This window comes from Canariomyces notabilis (assembly GCF_033297395.1).
Source record: "Canariomyces notabilis strain CBS 508.74 unplaced genomic scaffold N656scaffold_6, whole genome shotgun sequence".
In the NCBI taxonomy this organism is placed as follows: Eukaryota; Fungi; Ascomycota; class Sordariomycetes; order Sordariales; family Chaetomiaceae; genus Canariomyces; species Canariomyces notabilis.
Window position 1 is genome coordinate 1 of NW_027041828.1, and position 27,073 is coordinate 27,073.

The following is a 27,073-nucleotide window of genomic DNA, read 5'->3' on the forward strand; positions in this document are numbered from 1 at the left end:
TGAATCGTCTCTAGATTTCGTGCCGTCTCTGGATTCTGCGCCCAACTCTTTAGAGTTAGCCCCTTAAGTGGGGCCGAAGTAGAGCCAACGGGTAACCCTGCCATGCCAAGCCCAAAAATGCTCAAGCTGGAGACCTTTCTCCGTTTTGATTGGCCAAGCTAAAAGATAGCAAACCATGGTCCTGAGTTGGCTCCACGTCCGTCGTCCACGACAACTCCATCCTCATATCCGTACATGATACCTACCACGCCAGACAACCATTATTTACTCTTCCTCGTCGCAACTTCTTCAAGACACGAGAATGCCTGGAGCCTGAAACCGTTTTCTAGCTGAACCTCTGCTCAACTTGTCAAGCGCCCAGACACCCGCCTGCCCACTTCAGCCTGACCGATGGCTCCCGCCATTCCCTCGGCCGAACTACGACTGTCTTATCCCCTCTACGCCGTCGACTTTGACCCTCAGGATGCAAATCGACTCGCGGTAGGTGGAGGCGGCGGCCCCGCCAGGAGTGGTGTTGGTAACAAGATTACCCTCTTGGACACTTCGCGTGAGGACTCGCTGCAGATCGTCTCCGAGATCGAACTCAGCCGCGATGAGGACAGCGTCAACACCCTCGCCGTCGGTTCCCGCAGGAGAAACTCGATCCTCCTCTACGCTGGCATCAACTCGGCCGAGGCGGACATCAAGAAGGGCAAGAACGAGCATTTCCGCGTCCTTGCTGCCGAGCTGCCCTCGAAGGCCAAGGCTGGCGCCGCCGGGCCCAACATCACCGAACTCTCGCGATCCGCCTTACTCTCGTCGACAGATCTCGAGGCATATCAAAGGGTGCTCAGGATATCCCCGCCATTTACCGGGTCAAAACAGGTTGGCGCTGTCGCAACTGGGACAATTGGCCGTGCCAAGGATGCGCAGATTGCCATCTTTGATGTGCCGCCGGCGGGCAGCAACAATCCAGCACCGAGCCTGCGAGGAAAGGTGGAGCTGGTGAAGGAGGCAATGGATGTGGACGTCTTACAGACGTCGGACGAGGATTATCAACTAATATATTGCGATGACTACGACATCTACGCCATGAACATTAGCAAGACCGACACCACTGGCCCGCATTGCATATTCACAATGCCGCATGACGAGTCAAGCGGCGCAAAAGCTCGCCCATCCTTCCGTTGCATCCGCTACCTCACCACAACCTTTGTGCTCGCCGTCGCAAACCTTCCCAATGCAGGCGGCGCCGTCCTCCAGGGATTCCGCCTGCCCAGGCCCTCCGACATGGGTAAAGAGGAGGAAGCGGCGGCCGGAAAAAGAGGCAAGGCGCGCCTCGCCATATCTGCCCACCTACCCAGAAGCATTACCCGGGCCACCGGCTTGGCCGTCCGCAACCTCTCGCCGCCGCCTAGCCCCTCCGCAAGACAAGGCGACACGCAGTTCGTCGTCGCCGTAACAGGCCAGGACAGCTCCATCACCGTGTACACGGTCGAGCACCAGACCTCGTCCGTTTCGGATGTCAACCTCATCACCAAACTCCACCCCGTAACAACCCTCAAGGCAGTACACCAAGGCCCCATCTCGGGCATCGCATTCTCCCACTTCATCCCACCGCCAAAACCTTCCTCATCCTCGTCGGCGCCGCCCACCCGCGCTCCGCACCTAAAACTGGCCTCGGTCGGCTCCATGGCAAACACCCTAGTCGTGCACTCCCTTCCTCTGAAAAAAGTCACACCCGCCAACCTACCGCGCGGCCCGCCCCGCCCACCCCGCTACGTCCTGGGTCTGAAGAGCCACGGCCCGTCCCCGCGGGACCTGATCATCTTCTCAGCGGTCGTCTTTGCCACCCTTGCCCTGCTCCTGCAGGGCTTGCTTGAGGTCAAGGGCCTGGCCCGGCCGCTCATCGGCGCGCGCAACTTCACGCCCGTCTCTTGGCACGCCGAGCCTGCTTATCGATCGCATCATGATAGGCTAATAAGCGAGAAGGGGAAGGATGGCTCCCTGTTTGCTGACTATCGGGCGAGGTCGGCGCAGTTGGCTACTACCAAGGGGCAGGAGGATGGGGACGGCGGGTTGGTGGTGTTGCATGCTGGCGGTGAGGGTGATGGTGATGATTCAGTGAGTGTCCACGTGCATGACGAGGAAAAGCATGGGCAGGCGAGGCGTTGGGACGACATGGGCCGTGCTCAGAAGGAGGCTTGGAAGGAGAGGCTGAAGAAGGCTGGACACTGGGGCGAGGAGATGGGGGAGGCTGTGTTCAAGGGAGTGCTGTTTGGGGAGATTGCTGGGGTCGTGGGAGCTATGGTGCGATGAGGCAGAGGCTATGTGTATGAATTGGTCTAACGGTATACGGCCTGGCGGCTTTGGCTGCTTGGAAGGATGGGCAGGGACTGCCAGTGGGTGGGTGAGCTTGTACTATTCTTCCATTCCCATTCTTGGGTGAGATCCCAAAAGGCAATTGGGAAACTGAAGGGCTGCTTGCAAGTTTTCTACTAGTACAACCGTGGGCACCGCAACACCCAACGCCCTTTTCTCCCGTGTATGCGGCGTCCATCTCCAGATCTCACAGAAACCTGTTGCTACGTCTTAGAACTCCGTTGGGTCGGCAATGACGGAGAGTGAGACGGGCGTTCAGAACTCATGATCTTATGTATGTAACCCCCTTTCTCAGCTGTAGATTCAACCGCCTCCGCCTCGACGCCGACCTCCCCATCTCGCCTCCTTGATAAGTTGTTGTCAGAACGTTGCGGGTAACGGTTTATTGTTTACTCCTGATTCTCGAGCAAAGTCCAAGACCTGTCTGGATACAGGAGACAACTGCCATGCGAATGGCCGGGGTCTAGAGTTTGGTTGCACCGAGAAGCAGCGAAAACGTTTTGGTCATACAACGGGAGTCGGCACTGAAGTCTGCAGCCGCCCGTGAAACTCGCGTCCTTTAACCAAGACGAGGACGGGAAACGGCCTGTCGGCTGTACCGCTGACTCGGACCTGCATGCCACGTTACCATGGCCTCAACTGGTTGCGTGCTATCAGCACAATTGCAGGTAGCTTGGTGTTTATTGTCTTTGTTATCGTCGCAGACTTGACGACGTAACCTTCCTGTCGTCGTCCCATTCATTCTCGTAATTGCTTCGGTTGACGCAAGCGTGTCTGATGACCTGATTCTTTCCAAGTTATTACCAGCAGCAATTCGGCAGAGAACAGCTGGCGTCTGCAAGAACGTCGGCCAGTTTTGTGCGTTGCATCCATCTATTCAAAAACACTATTCTGACAGTAAGAAGAATTGAGCCTGGTGTTTGTTGAAGTCAAGTAAGGTATGTTATCTGGCTCAAGCTGGCACGACTTCTTCCGCGTAGGGAAGTTCCATTCAGGTGCTCCCGGGTTCTCCTTCCTCAACAGACATAAGAACACACCTCGCGGTTTCCTGCGATGTCCCAGGCTAGTTGAATCAGCCATCCGTTCGTTCTAGAGTACTTCAAGTTGCGTTGTACATACACTGCCAAGCTTACATGCAACCACAACAACTCTAATGCAGTTGAACAACCACCTCTCCTCCGATGCAGCTTCTTGCAACACTACATTCTTAACTCGGATAAGACGCACTGCTTGCTTCGGGTTCCGGTCCGCACGCAGCCGCTTCTCCCGCAGATCCACAGTTACCATCGACTCTGACTTCAGCCAAAATACGATGGCCGCGACTTCCAATCTGATTTATTTTGCCGCGTCATCCTCTTCTGCGGAAATACCAAGCTTTTCACAGAAGAATGCTCGAACGCCGAGATCTGCCGGGAAGCGAACATCAGCCATGGAGCTGTACGTTGCAGGCGACCAGCGCTGCCGTCGATCCCTGAATTTGCGGCTTGAAGACTTCCGCTGTTAGCTGCCGCTCGCCCTTCCTTACCTCTCCCAGAACCTGGCTCAATGTCATGTTACTGTTGCTGGAGCCGGCCATTGTGCATCTCCTGATATTGAGCTTGCGTTACCCAAGACTTGCAGAGTGGTGCACGAGACCAAAACGAGAACTCTACTGCTCATCCCGCATCGTCTCTTGCTCTTCACTTCAGCGGCCTATTCCTTGGGAAGCCTTGTAGTCCCGGTCGGGCTAGGCTGAACGAGTATGCCAATGTCAGTAACGAAGAGACGTTGAAGACCCGACTGTCTGAATTTGCGTGGTTTGGATGGAGAGGGACCGCAATATAAAAGTCGCTCCAACGGAGGGCCGCGTCTCCTACCAGGGTAGGATCTGGCCAATTCATTTATGTAGGCCGTGTACCCTTCCATCGGTCTTCCGGCGTCTCGTCTGCAACCCTACCTGTTCACCTTCAGGAACAGAAGTTTGCCGTCTTGATATTCTCGACGCTCTTCTATTTATCTTGCCCGGATCTACCCTCTCTGCTTTGAAACCAAGCCGGCCGAGCTCGTCACTCCTTTACATGTTTACGCCTGAGCATACATATGGCGCTCCCACATCCCTTGTGGCGGATATAATATATTACATCCCCGATACCACTGATAAACCATGAAGCTATCGTCCGCCCTGCTGGCCGCCTACTTAGGCTTTACGTTCGCTCATGATGACCGCTCGGGCCGACACCTCCCCAAAATCCTGGGAGGAAGGAAGTTGTTCTCTGGGTTAGAGTCCAGAGCGAAGCCAGCAACCTTTGGACCTTCTGTCGCCAGAAGGCAGTTTGCTCCAGGCAACCCACGAGGTAGCTTACAGGGACGCCAAGATGAGGATGTAGACGGCGAATGCGGACCGGGAATCGGAATTTGCCCCTCCGGTTACTGTTGCTCTGCTGAAGGGTATGCTTCCCGTGAAGTTGATGCGCCGGCGGGCTAACGTGGGCGTACAGTTGGTGTGGCAAAGGAAAGGACTATTGCTCCGCGCCCGACTGCCAGATGAACTATGCCTCTGCTTGTGATGCAGTATGTACTGCGCTCAGATGCCTCCTCTCTACACTGACAAAGATACACAGAACCAAAAGCCAAGCGGTGCTGATACTGCAGGGATTGCTCGGCCCAAACTTGGGAGCGTTCTCTATGGAGGAGCTGGCATTTACGACTGCATCAACCCGGGTGAAATCGCGTTGACTTTTGACGATGGGCCTTACCTATACACAAACGACCTCCTTGACAAGCTAAAGGTTTGGCATGGCATCTCAGTCAGCCCCCAATGCACCAACTAATACGGAGACAGAGTTACGGAGCAAAGGCAACCTTCTTTATCACAGGGAACAATCTGGGCAAGGGGCATATCAATGACCCCTCGACCCCTTATCCTGCTATCATCAAGGCAAGTCATATACCATAATGTGACAGACCATTTGCTAAGATGCAACGACAGAGAATGCATGCCGAGGGACATCAGATTGCTAGCCATACCTGGTCTCATCAGAACGCCAGCCAGCTGACCAATTCGCAATTCACGAACCAGATGGTCTGGAACGAGATCGCACTCAACTCTATTCTTGGCTTTTTCCCAACGTATATGAGGTAAGAAAACCAACTTGGCCCTCTCCGATTCGTGTCCATTAAATCTCGGCCCTTCCCCAGACCCCCTTATTCCATCTGCGAGAGGAATTGCCAGAACATACTCTCGACCCTCGGCTACCACGTAATATATTTCGACCTTGACACCGAGGGCTATTTGCACGACAGCCCGACACAAATCCAAACCAGCAAGGACATCTGGGACGATACCATTGCCGACACCGACCCATCAAGAGACAGCTTCCTCCAAATCGAACACGACATCCACTCTCAGGTGGTCTACAACCTCACCGACTACATACTCACCTCCCTCTTCTATTCGGGGTACAAGTCGGTGACGGTGGGTGAGTGTCTGGGCGATCCCCGAGAAAACTGGTACCGCGCAGGACCAGCAGGAAGCGGCTCTACCAGTACTCGCACCAGCATTGCCCCTGGTACATCGCAACCAGGGGTTAGCACGAGGACTACCATTCCCGTCGGTCCCACGGGCGTCAACGGTCCCAGCACTGACGGCACCTGTGGAAACGGCGCGACCTGTGCCGGCACCAGATGGGGAAATTGCTGCTCCATCTTTGGCTACTGCGGCAGAGGTGCAGAGTTTTGCTCGCTCGAAAATGGGTGCCAGCCTGAATGGGGAAGCTGCATGGACTCGCCCGTGTCAAGTTCCCGTACGAGCGCCCAGCCGACGACCAGGGCATCCTCAACTTGTAAGTCTCACATGCCTTCCTCATCTCTTCTCCCCTTTTCTACTTGGTATCGCACTACAATACCCGAGACGGAACTTCATTCTATGAGGATTTCCTGAATGCAGCTGACCCCTCTCTCTTCTCCAGCAATACCTACCAGGTCGACAGTGATATCCACGAGGTCAACAATACCTACCAGATCAACCGTGATCATACCCACCAGATCAACGGTCATAATACCCCCCAGCTCAACGGCCGCAACACCCACCAGATCAACGGTGATAATACCTACCAGAACAACAGTGGTCCAGCCAACCTCGACCGGTCTCGCCGTAAGCCGCGATGGACGCTGTGGCGCTGCGGTGAGGCAGACGTGCAAGGGCAGTACGTTTGGAAGCTGTTGCAGCAGCGAAGGAAGGTGCACCTCTAGCGTCCTTGAGTGCCTGGCTATTTTGGGTTGCCAAAGGAACTATGGAGAGTGCACACTGGGTGTCTAAGGGGTGAGCTAGCTTGAACTGCAAGGCATGGACTGAAATTTGCAAGGCTTAGGAAAGGGAAGGGGCTATCGTGACTGAAAAAGAGACCGATATCCTAGGAGGGGTAAGCAGTGTAAATGAATCTGGATGGAAATTTAGACATGTTCAGTGATTAGCTGCGTCCCTCTATGTTTGCGGGAAAGGGAGAGGGTATAGAAAGGGTGAGAAAGAAAGGGGGAAAGGTTGAGAAGCTGTCGAACCGAACCCAACTATTCAGACCTAAGTAGCAGTCTACATCGCAATCTATATATTCAGTCCAGATTTGATCCAGATTCAGTCCAGATTGAGTCCATATTCTGCCCGCTACAATGCCATCCATTCATTAAGCCGTTTTTCGTTGCGTGGTGCCTGTTATTTGCGAGTGGCGTGTGCCATCGTCGTCTCGTTCCGCCAGTTGCAAAGTACTAGTACCATTCACCCCAGGCCCAGCTGAATCCGAACCGAGGAAGCGGGAAGGAAAAGAAAAGAAAAAAGGAGAAAGTCGGAAGGGAAGAGAGAAGGAAACGTCTGAGCCAGCAGATATGGGCAAAGAGCTCCTCTCAACTTGAGGGGACCCGGAAGGAGAAATCTTTTTATGTAGTGAAACCCCACATAGGATATCCAAGAAACCAAGTCGCGCTCAGTAGTATATCCAAAACGCCGATCCCGTCTAAAGCATGTTGTACAATAAAGTACTAATTCACCTGCATTTTAAAAGTTGAACACGTACTCCGGCGAGCGAGGTGGCATGATAGAATCCTCCTGCTCCGCACCGAAAATGCCATATGCAGCGTCCTCAAAGAGCGATGTGTCAGCCATCTGGCTATGTTGTGAGGGCGTGGATAGCGCCATCCTTCCTTTCGGCGTGCGTTCGCCCTCTGCCCAGTGTGCCGGTCCTACGACGCCGTCGTCCTCAATGCCGGGGAGTGTTTTGTTGTAACCGTCCGTGGGCCTATCAAGGGTTGGTGGTGGGGTGGAAAGCTCGTTCCCATCTTTCCGTCTTCCTTCGGCGACGTATATTACATGGTCGAGACTTCCGCGCCGGGGTTCGGTGCCATAGCCCGAGTCGGGAATTGACTCTGGCGGGGGACGGTGTGTGAGAGAGTGTTTGCCCTGTCGTTGTTGTTCCTGGCAACCGCTGCTTGGAAGGTCTGGAAGCTCAGCGGGCCTAGGAGGCGGACTGTTCGGGACGTGGTGGATGGTCGATACACGGGACACTGTGCTGAATCCCGAGTTCATCCTTGATAAAGATTGTCGGGCAGTTTCCATTTCCTCCATCAGGGCATATACATCGACGTCAGTGGATTGCGAGTCCATATGTTGGACGAGGTTGTCTCGGTACGAGGCATTAGGTTTGATGTCTTCCGGGTCTGAGGTGACAGTGGTATCCTTGGATGCTTCAGGCGCTGACGTCTGTGATTTCGGCATGGTGTTGGAGGTCTGCCCCACAGCCTGTTGGAAAAGATACGGCACAAGAAGGACCTGGGTCATTTGCTTGAGCTGCTGGTGGCTTTCGCGAAGGTCCTGGTGCTCCTTCTGAAGCTTCATATGTTCATCTGCAGGCACGAAGAGCCCTTCCTTCGGATTCGAGGCGGGCAAGCCCGCAACAGGAAGAGCGGGGGATGGAACTGAAGTGGGCGGTGTCCTGCATAGATCCATACAGTTGTCATCGCCGTCCGAGACAGGGAGATCTTCCGTGGAGCTAGGCAGCTGTTTCCATTGATACTCGTCGCCGTGTCCGCCTGAGTGAAGTCTGGAATCTTCGGAATCCGCTAATGGGGTAAAGGTCTCGAGAAGTGCACGCCATTTCTCTCGTTTTCCTTTCGATACCTTTTCACAAGCGTTGGATATGTGATTGTCGAATAAGGAGCGATCGAAGAAAGAGCGCCAGCACCAGCGGCAAAGACCGGCTCTTAGGTGCCTGAAATCGTGGTCCGTAACATCAAACGACGATATGAATCGTTCTGTAACTGTGAAGCGATGTGCTGGCCTGCTCAGGTGCCGACTGCGCCTGGCGATTAGCATCGTCGAGAAGGTTCGTGCTAGGATATACAACTCACACCAGTGTCGAGATATCTCTGTGCAGGGTATGACACGGCGAATATTTCTCCTTCTGGTCCCTGTCACTATTCGATTGCAGATGTCAGCAACCCAGGCTGGCTGGTCCTATGCAGAAACGTTGTATTGCGGCGACACCACATTGAATTGACTCACTAAATATGGGGATGAGCGAATCGAAAGATGTCAGGCATGCTCGTATCGCTGAAGTCTTCGCGAGGGCTTATCCTAGGCTTCTTTGGATGCCGGCTTCCTTCACCATTGTCGTCTCGTCGATTGGGATTCTCTCTGAATTGTTTCCGTGATCCTCGGCCTGTGCCCGATTGCTTTTTTCCTGCCAATTGCCCGCCAGATGACGGGATGGAAGTCGGCTTGACGTCCGCTGAGGTAACCTCAACAAAGTCATGCTTCCGTTTCTTCGAAACGAAATGCTCGGTCCCGAGGAATTCATCTGCCGTGAGGGTGGGCGATTCGACCTTTATTGCTGGGTCGTTGACAAACAGACCAGGGGCATCAATAGCTTGCTGGGTCTGCATGTCGTGAGACAGTTGAGCTGAGAGCATCGGATCCACCAAGATGTCGTCGACAATTGCAGCCTTGTCAGCAGTCCCATTGTAGGTCTGCGTGAACATCTCGATGAAAGTCTCATTCTTCCGCAACCGAGTCATGGGCGACGTCCATGGCAGATAGGACTCAGAATAAAGAGCATCATCGTCCTCGCCTAAGGCATCGGCTTGATCGCTGTCAAAGAGGATGAAATCCATCCCCGGCCGTGGCCCCGGTGGGGGTTGAAGCGAGGCAGAGGCAACTGAAGGGGTGTAATGCTCATCGGCTGGGGTCTCTGGCTCCGCTGGGCTCCGCTGGCCGATAGAACGACCGCCTTTGGATTTGCTCCTGACATATTCCCATTGGTGGGCTTTCTCCATGTGTTGCTTGCAGTTTGATTCCCGCTTGGACCTGTATGGGCAGGGCTGGAACCAGCAGGCAAAGGTGCGTGGGCAAGCCGAATGCTTGTCGTTCTCATGCCGTTCCAGCTCTTTTTGCGTCGGCCAGCCGAGCGTCTCGTACTTGCAGGAAGGCACCTTGCACTTGTATGGACGGCTGTGGGACTTTGCATGCTTGTTCAAGTCACAGTTGCGAGCGAAGGCCTTATTGCACTGGGGGCAGACATGCAGCGCTGCAGCGCCGGGACTTGGTTCGACGCCGGAAGCCATGAGGGTGTGGGTAGAACGACCTCACGCTATAGGAAGAGCCGTGATGGATTGACAGGCCACACCGGGTGAGCCTAAGGAGTAGTTGTCAACTGAATGCTTAGGCAAAGAGCTAAGAGGAGTCAACTCACTTAGTGAGATGTGATGCGAACGGAGGACGCCAATCCTTCTTAAGGCTTCCGGGTGGAGGAGAGTGCTCAATGTGGGGGTGGGGGAGGCAGGGCTCTGCGGCGAGGTGCCGGAAGTAAGGCCAAGGGCGCCGGTGTGGTCCAGAGGGGTCGGCTTACGGGTAGCTAGCGCCTCGTTGCGGTCTTGACCTGAGGAAGCAGGCAGGCCTCAAGATCCTGTAGTAAACTAGGACATGGCTGCCAATATCAACCTTGCCTAATAAAAGTGTGAGAGAGGATGGGTGCTCGGTCCCGTCTCGTGCTCGGCGGGTGCTCAATGCAGACACGGAATGCGGACTAGGCAGCGGCGGCAAGCTCAACGGTTTATATATGACCAAGAGAGAGTGTGTGTGGCAGGGGGAGGTAAAAGAATGAGGACGCAGGACGCAGGCCAAAGGTCACAGCCTCGCGGAGGGCTGCAAGCTCAAGCAGTATGCAGCTGCAGGGAGCAACTTCCCCAGGACTGACGACTGCAACTGTCGGTATTGTACCTTGGTCTCGACGGACCAGTTTGACAAGGACCTGCCACAGATTGTGAAGATTTCCCCAATTTGATATTATCTGTATCTGTGCATACATACACCGGCGCCACTTGGTGCACGAAGTGAGGAAGTGGTTTGGGCACCACTTGCACAAGCTGCAACGAAGAAGAAGAAGAAGAAGGCGGAAGCCTCCATTTTCCCAACTGCAGATGAATTGCTCATTCGAATCAAAATCGGCTTGTTGGCAGTTGGCTGGACGGGCAGCTGCGCATTTCCTGCGCAGAGGCTCAGCGGCCGCCTTCCACAACGGTAGGACTTGTTTGGGACTTGCCTGCCTGCCTTACAGGGCCCCACTTGGCGTCCTCTCCCGTAGGCCCGCTCCAACTGGACGGTCCTGACGTCCTCAGTAGGCTATGCACGGGCCAACTGGTCCTCCCACATTTCAAGCCCAATCATATCACGGAGATTCGGATGTGGGCATGGTCGTGATAACTGAGACGAGCGGGTTGCCGCAAAATCGTCATCTGTACCTCGTACATGGCTCCTTGTCCTCAAACCAGATGATTGAAGGTTTTCCGCTGCTTGTCTCCTCCAAACAAGGACCTGCATTGAGGACATCAATCCGACGGACCCTAAACGGAAACGTCTAGGACAACGGGCGAGCGCTTGCTCTATTCAACCGGTCCCTGCTAGGGGCTGTCACAATGGAATAAACAGTTGTAAAATCATTTGCCGATAGCTGATGATATCAGAGCTGTCCAGAAAAGTTCTCGGGTTGGCGATAACTAGTGTATAATCCCCGCAGCCACAGCCCGCCGGCGGCCGACCATATCTCGAGGCCGTGGCTGTGTTCAGGGAGGCCCACACATTTCCCGTGCGATGGCCAAGGCAGAGCCGAGGAGTGGGTCCGGTCAATCGGTAAGAAATCGTGACTCGGCGACCGTATCAGCCCACCGGAAAGCCTCGCGGTGGTTTGTCCGAAGTCTGATCGGTTTTGGCTGCCCATCCCTAATTCAGCATGATTTTCCCGTCATGCGCCTGCGGACCGCTCCGGTCCAGACTCAACTCTTGTCCTCGGCGAGCGCCGACTATCCTGTCATCCCAAGTCGTATCCTGCACCGATGACGTCCTCGGCGGGCCAAACGGGAAGCAAGCCGGACGGCTTGAACTGCCTACCGAGGTTTCGCCCGACAATGCATGTTGCATCACCGGAGCCTCGTCTAATTCACCGACTTGGGCGATTGACCCATCTCGGTATATAAACTAGGAGACGTATTGATTGCGATGAGTTCCGAAGCTTACTATCGTCTGCTTCGCCCTGCTTCACTTCAGGACCAAATGTTCATCGAAGCATCCAAAGCCGAACCGGCTGCCCGCAGTCAATTAGGATGACCAATCCGACGGCTTGCTCATCTCATTTGCTATCGGTCCGGGATAAGAGATTGCATTCGCATCCTTGGATATGCGAAGCTTCGGGGCGGGAGACGTGACCGTCACTTGACTCGTGTTCCTAGTCCGCTATGGCCCAGTGTGAAAAGGGAGCCGAGAAGCCTCAGGACTGTGGTTGGAAAATCCAGCATATGACCGGTCGAGATACGCCTGCCACGTAGGCGAATGCCCGAGATGGATGCCGTGATGTGGAGTGCCGATTCCATGACTCGAGCTCCGTTCCCGGTTCAACGGCGTGAGGCGCTCGAAATCTTGCCGTAGTTGCTGTCTTAGGAATACACATGTGCAATTGTGCATGGTTAGTCGCAAGAGTCCCATAGGGCTGCTCCTTGTCTCTCAAAGTCTGCAGTGTACTGTCAGTCATCAGCTCCATAAACAGGCATTGCGGCAGGAACAAGAAGGCACTGTAAAGGTAGTCGTTTTGCTCGCAAGTCGCAACGGACTCTGGGTGGGTGACATGACGTACTCATATCTGTTTCATCCAAGGCTCAGTGCCCGGCAGATGCGGAGATCAGGATATACGTGTATAACTGATGGTTGATGGAATACTGTGGAGAAAACCCATGCCATGATCAAGCAGACCCTGTGCAGCCGAGTTCTCAAATGAGATTCATGACATGCCGTGGTTGCCCACCGCTGCCATCAAGATGGCCTGCAGGACGACGGCCACAGTTCATGGCCTCTTTTGAAGCTGCCATGAAGTAGAACATGTGATGAGACAAAAGGCTGGGAGATCAGGCATAGCACCCGTCACGTCGTAAATCGCAATGGCTTCTGAATTTTGAGTGCTTTAAGCAGTGGAGGAAGGATAGCGGCGATAGCGCTTCCTTATAAACTGCGCCCAGAAATCTTTGACATGGTACTAACTCTACTCCGTAGTCCGTACCTTCTTATCAATACATATCATATCGGCGTTGGCAGTTGACGCCCTGGCGAACTCGCGCGAACCCTTAGTACGTGGTTGCAAGCCAATGAAGCCATAGGCAACCGCATGAGTAGTGTAGGGATAAGGGCGATGATCGCAGGGGCATGTCGTAAGAGCCAGCGGAGGTGCTCCGCTGCAAACATCGTTCTCGGAAGGTCTTTTCACCGCCTGGTTGAGTGGGCAAGATGAACCCCAGGGCCCCAGAAATGATTTGCTGCAACATGCGCCAAATGCATGAAATTCCCGGATTCAAACAATCCATCATGTGGCGTATCCGAACCTTGCCAATTAATCAATCAAGCACTCTCGGCAACAAATAGCCGCCAAGCGAATTAGATCCAGGGTCCAGGAGCGCCACCTGGTTGACTTTTGGTCTGCTGCTGAAAACCGTGATGTCGGTTCTGTTTCGTCAATTGTCCAAGGCTGGGATGTCGAGCAATGTCGAATGAGAGAACGTTTGGCAAACGGTACCTGCATTAGCGCACATTATGTGCGGCGAACTATCGTACTGTATGTACTGTGTGTCTGTAAGGTAGGTAGGTAATCAATTACCTCGTAGACCTGCGCGAAATTTCACTTTCCCCAGGCCTTCTCCTTTCACATTCACGTTCCCGTGGCCATTGGAGAGGAGTCCGTTCTGCTTGTTTAGTACAAAACAATCTACGATAGCTCTCGGCAACCGCCAGACACATGCTTGAAAAACCAGCTACTTCGTCTACTCCGTACATAACGATGCTGCTACACACAAGTAGCGCACATACCGTGACTTTGAACTCATTTCAAGATCCTGCTCGATGAGAGTGGCGGAACGGTACGAGTGGGGCAGATCAGCGAGGGACTGTGCGACGGCAGCCATCTATCGGCATCCCAAGCGACAGGAAAGGCACGTTACGCGCCTCCAAAGCTATAGTTCATATCACGCGTTGTTGGCGCTTAGTTCGCGCTCGCCGCTACTGTAAGTTAAATGATTCAATCTTTGATTGATGAGAACAGACTGTCAGGACTCAGCTGTGGTAATTGCGCATATGAACTGTGGAGAGTAACCAGTGCGCCGCTGTCCGCCAACTCTGTCGTGCTACAGGAACTTATTAGTGCAAGGTAGGTGTACGGAGTACATAGTCAGCGCCCTGCTGAGCAGCTGTCCACCGCCTCTCGTTACAGCCCTGCCCCAGCCGGAAAGAAGGAAATGGAGAGATGGATCGCCCACCGCCCGACGTCGAGGTGGCGAAAACCGCATTCGAGACGAAATTGGCTCCCAGGTTTACCGGCCCTTGACGTGAGCACCAAACGCAACTGTACATGCACTAGTGTTGACAGCCGCCAAATCAGAGATCTGTGATTGTAAAGTTCATTTTGGATTAATAGACTCCCCGCATCCGTCATGAACTGTCTAACCCGGGAACTGACCAAACGTTGGAAACAGCAATGTTAATTGACCTGGTCCGAGGCTGTCTGGATAGGGGTAAGGTACGGGATACGTACACAGTATTAAGCACGGCTCTTCTATACCGAGCGCGCTGATTGGATGAAGCGCTTGTCACCGACACAAATGGCCTGGTGGGTTGGACCCACAGCTAAGGCGGGGTGCCAATGTTCCCTGATGGTCCCCTGAATGTTCCCTCCACCGAGCCCCTGGATTAGCGTTCTCCAAATGGGGCAGCCGTCGACGAGGTGTAATTTCCCCCTCTCGCAAGCGGCATCCAGGCGAATTGCCGGGGGGTGCAACCTACCGTTGCCTGTGGTATTTAACGATGGCCTAGTGTCCGCCTCGAGCCTGCCCTCTCCTTCCCTCCTTCTCCTCAGCTCGCAACAAGCCAACACAAAGCTCTCTTGACTTCGGTCGTCCACTCTTTAAACAACACTCACAAAAAGGCATTTTTGCTCTTTTCGGTCTTTACCACCCTCTTCACAAACACCCCCGTTTTTTCAAACCAAAAACAACAGCCAAGATGCGTTTCGCTGCCGCCGCCGTTGCCCTCGCTGGCACCGCTCTCGCCCACAAGGGCAGCCAGAGCACTGTGTACTCGACCGAGTACTACACCATCACCTCGTGCGCCCCGACGGTCACCGACTGCCCGGCCTCGAGCACCGTTGTCAGCTCGTCGGTTGTCCCTCTCACCACGTCGACCATCTACAGCACCACCACCAAGACGGTGACGGACTGCCCTGACACTGTCACGTACTGCCCGGCCGGCTCGACCAAGGTCGTCACCGAGACCGTTGCCGTCAGCACCACCGTCTGCCCCGTCAGCTCTGTCCCGGTCAAGCCCACCACCAGCACCGGCTCGGGCCACTACTCCAACACCACCTCGGCCGTGGTTTCGCCCCCGTACCCGACCAAGACCCCCGGCACCACCCTGACCTCTGCCGCCCCGGTCTGCCCCGGCACCTCGGTCAAGACCATCTCGACCTCCATCACCACGGTCATCCCGACCGTCATCTACGAGACGGTCCAGGTCCCGTGCCCCACGGCCTCGGGCCCTGCTTCCAGCCCGTCCGGCTACACTCCCTCTGGCAAGCCCACGGGCACCAAGCCTCCTCAGCCCACCTTCACCGCCGGTGCTGCCACCCTGGGCGGCTCCGCGGCTTTCGCTGCCGTCGCCGGTCTCATTGCCCTCATGGCTTAAATCTTCTCGCCTTTCTACTGAACATTTTCGTTAAGTAGCATAGCAGAGTGGAAAGGCCAGGGGCTGGTAGTGCTGGGCAGGCTTAAGGGGAAATCTGGGAAAGCGCTCTTCATGAAGGCAGCACGGGTTAAATGGCTATGATACCTCTATGTAACTTAATCTTCTAATTGTATTTTTTTGGCGTTCATACGTGTGAAAAGGTCTTTATGAACGTCTTTTTTTTCAACCCCAAATATTACCCCATTTGTATGTGAAATGATACCACATGTTTGAAAACAAAAAGGCTTGTAAATGAACGAGGACGATGAATGTGAAGATGAGCGATTTGTTTTCGGCCCCTGAGTTTTGGGAAGAAGGTGTGTAAACGGTAGCGGCAGGTGCGCCGCAGCAAACGTTGCTTCATTCATTTCCCGCTGACTGGCAGTGTGTGTGGGCCGGGTGACTGGTCGGAGATTGCGATTCTGCTCATCGGTGGAATAACGTTTGGTTCGCTGTGTCTGGTTGGCTGCGAGGGTAGGTTACACTAAGGGGTATGTAAGGTATTGTATAGTACCGTGCGAACCTGACTCGGCCAGAGTCCTGACTGCTGATGGTGCGCAGAAAATTCCTGGGGCACGAAGTAACATTACATATTCAGGGACCTCCAATGGGAGGGAGAGGGCGGTGAGACCTCATACCGCAACATTGTTGTCTGTCTGGCATCTGCGCATTCATGCAGGTAAGGTCGTAATCGGCTGCCTCTGAACTCAGATCGGCCTCCTACACCACGGATACAGGGTAACTAATCAAATGAGAAGGTGTGGTTGAGGCACGTCGAGTGTCAGAAATCTGTACATTTCCCCAGCCACGATAGTTATGTACATGAATATTGCTTATTCTCGCCAAACCTTCAACGGACGGACTGATTCAGCGGCCTTACAGTTACGATACATACAGTTGTCTTGGATGTGAAAACTAGCTTTCAACGGCTGTCTCATCCGCATTGCGCCCTGCCATCTCCGACGAAACAAGCTTATTTTTTGACGCACAGAAGTGTGTTGCTTCTGGTGCTTCCGGCGCTTGTGATGCTTCTTCCTGTCCCCATTTACAGCAACAAGCACATCGACCTCGGACCGGAAGGCCTTGCCTTTCACAGGCAATGGCAAAATGAGCCCGGACGGGCGGAGCCGGTAGGAGGTGGGTTGGCTCGAGAAACACGGTCAAGTGCCCGTGTGCCCGTGTCGGTCCCTTCCACGTGCGGAAGAAAAAAGGGGGGCTGCGCCTCGGTTTTCCTCTGGTCCCATTCCCAAAATGAAACCACAGCAGGCAAAGATATGATCTGCGGTGTGGGGAAGCCCTTGCGGCTCCGCTCCCGACGAGGCAGGCTCGGCAGGCTTGGACCGCATAACATGGGCTTCCATGCGGGGAACGGAACGGGAGCGCAACAAATATCCACGCCCGCGGCGACAAGCTGAGCTGCCCTTAACAGCGTCGTGCTATCGGCCGCCACGCAATCCGAGCAATGACGGAACATGGCGGCCAGCAAATCGTCGCCTTGGTCGGCGTGGCGGCTAAACTCGTGGCTGCCCTCGTCCCAGCCACAAAACAGCTTGTCTCCTCCATTTACTGCTTTCTCCCATCTGGGATTGGGAAGAATGGAATGCCGAGGACGGCAGCACCGGGACGTTCTCGGGGTTCCTGATTGAAAGGATGGATTAATGAGTTGATGAATATTGTGGAAGCGGGAGCAGATGGGATCGAATCTGGCAACATCTGCTTAGCCAGGAACTGGTTATATGACAAGAAACCATGGTGCCTGACATTCCCGTCTCTTCTCGTTTTCTCTTCGACTCTCTCCAGCGGCAGCCCGGGAATCCATTCGCTCGTTTCTTATCCTCTGCTTCTCCTTGCTGTGTCGAATCAAGCCTCTCCTGGGGACCAGGAGAGACGGGTTTATTCATGGCAGTTCTTCAGTCGCTCATGTGAAGGGATTGATGTTCTACGACTTGAGCACTCTCAGCACTCTCTTCTTCTCTGCCTGGTTTATCGAGCAAGTCTCACGAAGACACCAAGATGGCGCTCACAGGCCCCTATTTCCCCTTCTGTGTTATACTCGCATCTCTTTCTCTTTTGCTCACCTCAGCCCTTGCTCAAACTGCCACGGTCACTACCACGACAACCGCCACCCCGACCATGACCCGCATCGTCGACATCTTCTTCCTCAATGAGCGCGAGTATGAAGGCTTGCCTTACACCATGTTCCACCGCGACTCAGGCTCCGTCGTGGCCGTGGACAACGCCAACAACCTGACCACCTACGTCGTCACAACCACCCGTGTCGACCGCCGGCCCAGCCTGTCGGCAACCCGCACCGACAACATCACGACGGCCATCCCGACGCTCGCATCCACCCGCAGCCGGCACTGGCAGCCGCTGAACGGCACCGGCCAGCCGAGCACCATCACCCAAGGGCCCGCAACCTTCATGTTCACCGGCACGCGCTACGGGGCCTATCACACAGTGTAACTTTGCTTTCCCTCCTCCTCCCCCTTTCCCATTCACTCCCACCACTCACTGAAAGGAATATCCTCCCAAAACAACAGAGTCAACCGCTGCTCCCTAAACGGGACCGTCGAGGCGGCCTGCAACCTGACGCACGTCGGCAGCGTCTGGTACACGCGCGACCCGGCCTGGAACGGCACCTTCTCCACCTACAGCTACAACTGGACCAGCGGCGACCGCTTCGGCTTCGCCCCCGTCACCATCACCCACGGCGCCGAGCTGCTGACGGGGCCCAGCCCCACCCCCAGCGGCGACGCCTCGTCGTCCGACGCTGCCCCGGGGAGCATGGCCAGGAACGGCCTGCTCTTCTGGGTTTTCCTGCTGGGTTCCTTCCTGATGATGGGGGTCGGGGTGGGGATTGTGAATTAAGTTTTCTCCCCTATTCTCTTGGGCCTCTTGTTGGTACTCTTCTAGGGGAGTTGGTTTTACAAAAGTAAGGGCGGGTTTCTGGTATCGGCTGGTCGTTATTTCGTACGTTTGTTCTGGGCTTCCGAGGCGTCGTGGAAAATTTATGTGGGCTTTCTGTGCTAGAATGCGATGTCCTCAGGTCGAGCAGGGCTTCCACTCTGTACTGGAATTAAAAACCTAAAATAGAGCCATGCACTACCCAATGGCTGGGATACAGCCATGTATGGACAGCAGGACGCAAGTGTTGGGCCCCTGGGCGATTTGTCCAGAGGAGAGACACTTGTCCGTCCTGGCTAAAACGGAGCGTCAAGCGTGATCTAAGACTAGATTTGTTCTCGTGCTTGCTTGCCTTGCTTCCGTTGGTAAATTTACAGCGTCACCCAGTCGGTCGGGCTAGCTGCCATATCGTGCTACTACAGTGGTAGCCGTGCTATGTACTCCCAGCCCACTCGCAGCCCGGCCGGACACTCTAATAACACCATACTATATCGATCACTTCTCTACATGTATTCATCCCTATTGCCTTCCCGCTATATGCATCCCACGCCAATGACACTACCCCTCATAACTCCGCCATCCCCCCGTAACACAAGCGGGTTCCAACTGAATATCCAGCCCATCTTAACAGGCACATCCCTTTCACTTCTACTCCTCCTCAGCACCTGCCAATCCCATGGGCGTAGCGACCTTTGGCTCCTCCTCGGTCTCGCCACCATCGATATTGATCCCATCGACACTCGTGTAGCCCTCAAAGTCTGTCGAGTCGTCGTCCGTGCCTGTAATACTCCCCTGGCTTTTCTTAAGCAGGCTCCTCAAGTCGTCCTCGCTTAGTATACTCTCAATACTTCCACTCCTCTCGTACTTGCCAGTATCCCCATCACAATCACCCCCACCAACAACAGGGGCATTGACGGCCGCAGCGCTGCGCCTAGCAGCCAACCTGGTCTCCCGTCGGCCCCTCTCGACAGCCCTTTCCACCCTCAACCGGTTCGCGATAAACCGTATCTTAGGAAACGCGCTCTGCTGGCCCTCGTGGATCATCCTTGCCAGCCTCGCCTCGTCGGGGTCGCTCAGAATTCGCCAAAAGTCGCTCGGGACGCTCTTGGGCCAAATTGTCACCGTCCCGCCAAAGGTCTGAAGCCAGAGCATGGACCAGTCCTGCCCTAGCGGCCGCGGCAGCAACTCCAGCTGTCTCATCACGCGCAGCCACTTTGTCAGGTCGAGCTTGATGTACTGCTCCACCGCCGAGCCTAGATAGCCCCCGCGCCAACCGCGCCCTCGACGGTGCGTGACAGGCTGTCCCACACTTCCCCGCGAGGAGAAGAAGAACAGGTTGATGTGCGGATTGACCTGGCTCACGATGGTAAAGTTGACGTTGAAGTGCAGGTTGAGCGCCTTGATGGGGATGTCGGTCCGCAGCGACCCATCCTTCCACTTGTGACCAAACGAGTAAGGGACGAGCTGGCCCGACCGCGTCTTCATCATGAGCACAACCGGGTTGAGGATGCCGGGCACGGCGGCCGAGGCCAACACGGCCGACCAGATGACACAATCCGGGCTGGTGAGGTAGTTGCACAGGATGGTGGGCGAGTGCGGGTCGGCCGGGACGCACGAGACGTTTAGGATGCGCCCTGTCAGCTCATAAGCCTCGCGGAAGGTCATGGACCCGCGTGCCCACCAAGAACATTGGCGGGCCCAGTCTACCGAGTCGAAGCGTGCACCGGTTTTCCACCACCGCCAGAACCACACTGTAATTGGTTCCCGGCAGGCTGTGATGCGGTGGGCGAGTGCCGGTACGAGCAGCTGCTTCAACTCTTCGTTTGTGCGCGTTGCGACGAGTGCGGCAACCAGCGCGCCGCCGCTCGTGCCCGTAATGATGTCTGGAAGCTGATCCTCCTCCAGCAGCGCCTTTACCACGCCAAAATGGTAGTAGGCGAACGTTGCCCCTCCTGACAGACAGAGCGCAGTGCGGCCGTAGTTCGCACAGATACCCTTGAACATGACGCGTTTCTCCTCCTTGGTGAGCTGCTTCGTGCTTATCAGGAACCTGATGCTCCTCTCGACTGTGAATAATGTCAGTTCGCTTCCTCTGATCTAGTCAAGAGGGAGAAAGGATTCAAAAACTCACCTTCATCAATGAAATTCTCCACCAGGTTTTTGGTCCCGAAGTACGTCTGACTATACAGCCTTGGATTTTCGACCCCGACAAAGTTATTCTTAACGCACGCCTCGACAAGAGCCTTTAAAGCCTCAATCGCTTCCTTGCCCTTTTCCTTCTCCTCAGCACCTTGGCCTCCGCCTTCGGCTTTCTCTGCCCTCTTCCTTGATCTCACCATCTCATCCAGGACCCTCCTCACCGTCTTACTGTCATAGTAAGCAAATTCATCCTCCCCCTTCCACTGGTCATTCCCAAAGTAATCATCCATGGCCTTCGCAGCCGCAGCCCAGTCCGCATACCTAGACGTGGCGCGCATTGCCCGGCGCAGCCGCTCCCGCTTACCCCGCCAGCTGACGCTGTGCTCGTACAAAGAGATGTAGGCGCGGATGGCGAGGTAGGCGAGTGCTAGCCCGGCGATCCAGGCCGACACAATCATCAAGAAGGGCCATTTGAGCAGGCTGTACAAGTAACCCTCGCGGGTCTCATCCTTTGAGCGGCCGGATAATCTGCCAGTGGCGCCCTTCCTCTTCTTCCGCTTTTTCTTATTCCCCCGTTGCTGGTCGTCCCGGTCGCGCAGCACCCGTTCATGCACTGGCGCCCAGTCGTTTTTCGCCGTGAAGAGCAGCGAGCTACTGCCGCTACTGCGACGTAGACTCCCGCCCGTCGGCCGCCTGGATGGTGGCTGCGGTGAAAGTGGAGGTCCTGGCGCGGCCACGTCGGCAGCTGCCGCGGCGGCCTGGGCCGTCTCCTGCTGCGGGGTGCTGGTAAGGCGGGAGGAGAAGGCGCCGCCGCCGTCCTCGGGGGACTGTGGGATCGGATCGGGGGCGGAGAGAGCCTGGACGAAGGCCTCGATGTGTTCTGCGGGGAGGAAGTCGGTGTCGATGTCGGGAAGGCGGGTCCAGTCGAAGGCTTCGGGGGGGAAACCATATGTGCGGGTCGGGACGGTGACATTGCGGTTTGCTCCGAGTGTGGCCTTGGACTTGGCCTTGCCATTTCTCAGTTCATCCATAGCTCTCCGAGATGTGCGCGATGCTTCGGCACATCGCGGGAGAATCTGTCTAACCGCAAGCTGATTGACGCTAAAAATGCACGCGTTGACGCAACCCCTCACAGTTTCCAGGCAAAATATGGGATCAAAGTTTATAACAGAATGAAAAATAGCCTCGGCAAAGGGGCTTCAGGTAACGACGGGTGCCTTTCCAGGGCCACTTTGGGCCCGTGGTGTGTTTCCAGAAGATGGTGTGGATGGAATGTTGAAGTTGGATGGTTGCTTTCCGACGGAATGACGTCGGTCGGTCATTCCACCCTTCCACCCGAGCCACCACACACAAGTGTGTGGATCCCGAGATGCTTACACTAAGGTACGCTATGGTGCCTGAGGTACCTGCCTAGGCTACTAAGACCTTAATCACAATCAGTGTATGTACATTACGAGCCTCCAACTCCTGCCAGTAATCCTTACGCCCAGTAATTACAGTGTGCAACACATCTGGACGACCTAGAAACCCGCATGTGATGTGAGTTTCATCTACGTCACTGCGCAGGCTAGGTGCGCAAGAACATATACAGATTGTACATACGTGGCCTGTCAGGACTCAGGACTACTCCCATAGCCTACTCCGTATCTCAGTTATGCCTCGGGTGCGTTTATGGTGTCTCCCACAGCGAAGGATGGAAGTTCCCTAGACGCAATAGTGCAAGGCGAGTGTGCCTTCATCCCTCCGCGGTGAATGGACAAATGGCACAGACACACCCAATGTTAATGTCCCCCGTAATCAGAAAACACTAAAGGTATAATTGCCGAGTCGTATCATATCGTAGAACAGACTGAGTTGCCATGTTGTAGTCCCAGTCACTTCCAATCCGCCTGATCAAGCAGCGTGCTCCAATTTGCAGGCCTGCCCCATCAACAGCCAAGACGCATTGCCCAAGTCTTGCTCCTATGTTTAGGCCCCACACCCTCTCTCAACCGTCCATCCCCTCTCCGTTAACGCCTCCAGAACCACCATCAAGATCCTACACGTACTGGGACAGCCACCGGATAGCGTCACCATACCCCTGCCTCATGACCACCGAGCACATGAAAACCTCAATGGGCCGGATTCCCTCGAGTGGCACCTTGCCCTTGCCCGTGGTCTGATACATGCCAAGCTGGTGGCGGAGCTCGTCCTCCGACACGGCATCCGGGTGGTCGATCTTGTTGCCGAGGATGACGAACGGTACCTTGGCCAGCTCCTCCATCGACAACAGCGCATCAAGCTCGGCCTTTGCCTCGGCAAATCGCTCGTAGTCCTTGGCGTCGACCAGGAAGACAACGCCGTTGACTTCGGGGAAGTAGTCTTTCCAGAGACGGCGGGCTGCGGTAGGGTACAAACATATCTTAATTAGCTCTCTAGACAATATAACATGACTTCCCAGTGAACGCAAAAGGAATTCAGCAACGTACCTTGTTGATGACCGCCCAGATCAAAAGTAGTAAACCTCACATTGCCAATCGCCAGCTCTTCCGAAGCTACGACGGCGCAGCAACCGTTAGCAATTCCCTGTCCATATCTGTCATATGTAGTACATGACAAGGGCCAAACGCACTCGGATGCAGTGTTGGCTGCAGGATCGCAACTCGGTCATTCTTGAGCATGTGTAGCAGCGTCGTCTTTCCAGCGTTGTCGAGACCCAGGAAAAGCAGCTTGGCATGCTTGTTCAGCAGGCCGAGAGACGCCAGCACGTCGTAGACTATAAAACACATGCAGCGTCAGCATCAGTCGATTCCCAACTCCTCCCTCGTTGCCGCGGCCGCTTTCCGAGGCACTCCGGAACTCGTGCCATCGTCCAACAGGTCAAGGAAATCAAATTCGAATCCACGGCATTGAAAAGACAACGGTGAGGGAACATACACCAGTTGATAATCCACATCTTGTCTTGATTTTGCTTGAATTCGGCGTCCGGCGGCGGATGGTCAGCTCACGTTTCCCTCTCGCCCTCTTTCCCTCTCTCGCTCCTGTTAATAAAGCTTGTGGCCCAGAAAACGGGAAAAAAAATATTTCCTGCACCAGGTGGTTTGACACACCGAGTTCCAAACGAGCAGCAATAGAAGGGTCTTTCTTTTCGATGAGTTGGCGGTGCTGATATGACGACAGGTGAGAAAGGGCAGTGGGAATCGCAATCGGTCGATCCCCGAATCCCAAATAGCTGGCAGGAATTGGCCAGCATGCACAACGCAAGGGCCACCATCAGCGGCAAGCTCCGATGGCAGACAAACTTTACCAAAAGTTGACACCTTACTTCTCAGGCTCAATTCATCCAACGTCAACCCCTTACCTCTCCGTTGCTCAACACGGGGGTTCCAAAGTATTAGTCGCATCCAGGCATTCGAGCAAGAGACGGTGCTACCAAGCTGCTCTCTAGTCTTTCATTACATACCTACCTTGGTTGTTAGTCCGACCAGCGTTTGTAGGCAATGCAATAATCAAATAATAGCCCCTGACCACCGTGTCGTCGACTCACAACTGTGGGGGAAACGAGTCTGTTCTGTTTTGCTGCGTAGGCATTCTTTCAAAAAACCCGCCTGACAGGGCCAAAGACAGGAGGAACTCGAGGCATGGAAAAGTAAAACGATTGAGAATACAATATGTACGGCGAACTTTAGACTCGGCGCTCCCCGACGCACCGTTGACAGAATTCCAGCGCAACCTCCCTGGTCTAACACCAAGTAATTACAAACAAACAATAAAGCACCAAACATAACCAAAGTGCGCCATGGCCGTAAAGCGAAGGAACGAGCGTACCCGCCCAGGCTATAATCAGCAAAGTCATCAAATGCCATCGCTCCAAAACCCATAGTGTATCTCCGGGTATGCCCGCGCATGGTGAAAATGCCAATCAGAAAAGCCCCCGTCCGTCTTAGATGGAGAGTACATAATTACCATGGCCGCCGGCCTTGCCTGCCATGAACAAGCCCAACTCCCTCATGCGCTCTGCGCCTTGCCCGGGAGGTGGGCGTCTGACCTGCGCCTTTTCCTTGCGCGCGCGGTTGTAGTACTTTTGATAGAACTTTTCCTTGCGTCGCTGGCGTTTCTGTTCGAGCCCCTTGACGATGTCAATCGCACCTCTGATGTGCGTCTCCTTGCTGGTAACGCCCGTCCTCGGTTTACGCGCCTTGAGATGCGGAAACATGCCGGGCGCTCTAGGCAGTGACTTTGTTTGAGTCAAGTCAGGCTGGAACCCCAGGCATTTGAAAGCGATGCCCTCGCTTTCTTGCATTGGCGAGGCGACAGGGGACTTAGATCCCATGGTAAGTGGTGCTGGAGACCGCAGCCTGCGGGGGGAATGCTGATCAAGAAGCTTCCGAGGGGAGCGACCCCGCACTTTCGGCGCAGGCGAGGGGCGCCGCTTCGGAGGTGGCGAACGGCATCGCTTTGGAGACGGCACATTTCCCTTCTTGCGGCCCCTGCGATCACGCTCGTGATGAAGATCCTCAAGCTCGCCGTGAAGCCAGAGATTATCTTCGCTCTCGGCGTAGCCCTTCCGGTACAGCTCTTCGGCCTCTTCTTCTGGTTCGGATGTAGGAAAGCTGGGATCGATATCCTGGGGGATGAGCAGCTGATTGTCTCGCTTCCGGGCCTCAACGCACGAGATGTATGCCTCTTCCAAGGGCTTGTCCTCGTCCAAGGTGCCGCAGACAAAATCAGTGCTATCGGGCAGCTCGGGAGTAGGTGGTCGGAAATCTATGGCAGGGGTTCTCGAGCGCTTCTTCCTGCGGGAGCGGCCGGCATCTCGGTTAGAGTAAGCAGAGGAATCCGAATTCTCGCCTGGCGACAACTTGCGAGAGCCGGATGCCGCACCGGACAGCGACTGGTAGTAACCGACACGGGCCGTCCACAATACCAAGCCGTCGTCCTCATCGTCGGACTCGGCGAATCCAGTTTCATTATCCGTCTTGTATCCATCAGAAGCTCCCTCGTCCCATCTCTCCTCAGTATCGGCATCGTCGGTTAAGCCCTCCACGGTCTCCTCGCCATCGGCAGCGTCATCGGAATCACCCCCATCGTCGGCATCCAAGTCGTCATCATCGGCGTCGTCAGCGTCTTCATCGTCAATCAGGTATTCTTCTTCCACCTCCTCCTCTCCCTCCTCATCCTCAACTTCTTCCTCGAAATCTGCCTCTTCCTCAGCTTCCTTACCCAGCTTCCGAATGGCGTTCTCCTTCTTGAGCGTATCATTGATTGTGAGTTTGGGCTTCGGGCATGTATCATCACGCCGTATCCAGTCGTCTTCCTGTGGTTCGTCGCTTGCAAACTCGTGGAACCGCACGCACTCACTCTTCAGATCATGGGGCTCTGCCGTTATCCACTTCTTCCGAGTCGTGACCGGGCTGCTGGGTGACTTTCGAGGGGTCAACGTGCGAAGAGCACGGACGGTTGACGAAGACCGCCGTTTCTCAAGGGCAGGTGAGCCCTTTGGGGTGCTCGGCAAAAACCTCGGGACTGGTGTCAGCGGCCTAGGGAGCTCCCGTTTCTGTGTGTCCGTCACTCTGGTAGGTTGTGGCGGACAAGCAAACTTGATACATATCTTCTTCGGCGTTTCTTCCATTCCCACATTATCCCGTACAGCCTTGAAGACCGGTCCCTTTGATGGCTTGTCGTTAGAGCTCGGCTTCGCAGCACAAGCGAAGGAAATGCAGCGCTTCTTCTCCAAAGCATGGACCGCGGGATCCTTGGCTCCGCCGACCGTGGCAGCATCAAGGGGAATGAACCCGGTGCTGCATAGTCGTGGACTCGGAGAGCTTGTGCGAGCAGGCGTAGTGATGCCAGTGCCGCAAGTAAGTTCAACAGTCGAAGCCAGACTGGTGGTGCTTGTGATAGAGCGTCGTCGCGTAGGGCGGCGGACAGATCCCGAATCGTTGGCTTCGTCATCCGACTGAACTTGTAGAGCTTTGGTCAAGAGAGACTCGTGTTGCTCGCTGCTTCGGCGGATAGGCGTGCGCTGAAAGTGTTTCGATATGGACGTGGATGCTATATTATCCGGTGGCTCGTCGGCGTCAGCACCCGCATCCTCCTCCACTGACGGCTCCACATTTGCGGAATGTGTGGCAGTCCACGCCAGTACGTTTGACGTTGCGTGGTCTCGAGGTGCTTGGTTCTCCATCTTGCCGGACAGCCGACGCGTGCAGCGGCCGGCTGACAAATAGTCCAGTCAACAGTCGCCCTTGAGATGGACGGCGATGTTGCGGCGCCCTCAAAGAGGGGTTTTTCTACTAAGACAAAGATCGTGATGGGCTGATGGCCGGAGAGTGTCCGTCCAGAAAAGACAGCCCTTGAAGGGGGCAGTGGATCTGGTTTGGACCTTAAGAGCTTGCACCTGTCAAACTAGGT

At 55.0% G+C, this 27,073-nt stretch overlaps 7 protein-coding genes across 7 annotated transcripts; 4 read left to right on the forward strand and 3 right to left on the reverse strand.

Annotated features, from left to right (window-relative positions):
- Positions 1–203: 203 nt before the first annotated feature.
- Positions 204–2,679, forward strand: N656DRAFT_777142 (uncharacterized protein). The gene has a single exon (XM_064814767.1). It carries the CDS (start codon positions 391–393, stop codon positions 2,296–2,298), a length of 1,908 nt encoding a protein of 635 aa, XP_064671589.1. The 5' UTR covers positions 204–390; the 3' UTR covers positions 2,299–2,679.
- A 1,825-nt stretch (positions 2,680–4,504) lies between these two features.
- N656DRAFT_788306 (carbohydrate esterase family 4 protein) lies at positions 4,505–6,658 on the forward strand (the record flags this gene model as incomplete). The annotated part of the gene is made up of 8 exons (XM_064816681.1): positions 4,505–4,788; positions 4,839–4,911; positions 4,962–5,129; positions 5,183–5,278; positions 5,330–5,478; positions 5,539–6,143; positions 6,309–6,545; positions 6,576–6,658. The coding sequence occupies 8 exons, from the start codon at positions 4,505–4,507 to the stop codon at positions 6,656–6,658; spliced, it is 1,695 nt and encodes a 564-aa protein (XP_064671590.1).
- Positions 6,659–7,387: 729 nt separating this feature from the next.
- Positions 7,388–9,660, reverse strand: N656DRAFT_705879 (uncharacterized protein; the record flags this gene model as incomplete). The annotated part of the gene is made up of 3 exons (XM_064811308.1): positions 7,388–8,681; positions 8,737–8,802; positions 8,891–9,660. The coding sequence occupies 3 exons, from the start codon at positions 9,658–9,660 to the stop codon at positions 7,388–7,390; spliced, it is 2,130 nt and encodes a 709-aa protein (XP_064671591.1).
- Positions 9,661–14,583: 4,923 nt separating this feature from the next.
- Positions 14,584–15,673, forward strand: N656DRAFT_565567 (uncharacterized protein). The gene is made up of 2 exons (XM_064810113.1): positions 14,584–15,157; positions 15,236–15,673. Exons 1-2 carry the CDS (start codon positions 14,918–14,920, stop codon positions 15,593–15,595), a joined length of 600 nt encoding a protein of 199 aa, XP_064671592.1. The 5' UTR covers positions 14,584–14,917; the 3' UTR covers positions 15,596–15,673.
- Positions 15,674–17,647: 1,974 nt separating this feature from the next.
- On the forward strand, positions 17,648–18,505 carry N656DRAFT_767066 (uncharacterized protein; the record flags this gene model as incomplete). Its single annotated transcript, XM_064813530.1, has 2 exons — positions 17,648–18,096; positions 18,178–18,505. 2 exons carry the CDS (start codon positions 17,648–17,650, stop codon positions 18,503–18,505), a joined length of 777 nt encoding a protein of 258 aa, XP_064671593.1.
- A 338-nt stretch (positions 18,506–18,843) lies between these two features.
- N656DRAFT_728044 (FabD/lysophospholipase-like protein) lies at positions 18,844–21,948 on the reverse strand. The gene is made up of 2 exons (XM_064812592.1): positions 20,673–21,948; positions 18,844–20,607 (listed from the first exon to the last, which is right to left on the reverse strand). Exons 1-2 carry the CDS (start codon positions 21,709–21,711, stop codon positions 19,190–19,192), a joined length of 2,457 nt encoding a protein of 818 aa, XP_064671594.1. The 5' UTR covers positions 21,712–21,948; the 3' UTR covers positions 18,844–19,189.
- Positions 21,949–22,718: 770 nt separating this feature from the next.
- Positions 22,719–26,846, reverse strand: N656DRAFT_796543 (Arf-domain-containing protein; the record flags this gene model as incomplete). The annotated part of the gene is made up of 4 exons (XM_064817538.1): positions 22,719–23,059; positions 23,149–23,214; positions 23,292–23,435; positions 24,626–26,846. 4 exons carry the CDS (start codon positions 26,844–26,846, stop codon positions 22,719–22,721), a joined length of 2,772 nt encoding a protein of 923 aa, XP_064671595.1.
- Positions 26,847–27,073: the final 227 nt, after the last annotated feature.

Coding starts and splice junctions, on each gene's coding strand:
- N656DRAFT_777142 (XM_064814767.1), top strand. CDS start 391: ATGGCTCCCGCCATTCCCTCGGCCGAACTACGACTGTCTTATCCCCTC.
- N656DRAFT_728044 (XM_064812592.1), bottom strand. CDS start 21,711: ATGGATGAACTGAGAAATGGCAAGGCCAAGTCCAAGGCCACACTCGGA. Junction 20,608..20,672: donor GGAGAATTTCATTGATGAAG/GTGAGTTTTTGA, acceptor CATTATTCACAG/TCGAGAGGAGCATCAGGTTC.
- N656DRAFT_565567 (XM_064810113.1), top strand. CDS start 14,918: ATGCGTTTCGCTGCCGCCGCCGTTGCCCTCGCTGGCACCGCTCTCGCC. Junction 15,158..15,235: donor ACACTGTCACGTACTGCCCG/GCCGGCTCGACC, acceptor GTCCCGGTCAAG/CCCACCACCAGCACCGGCTC.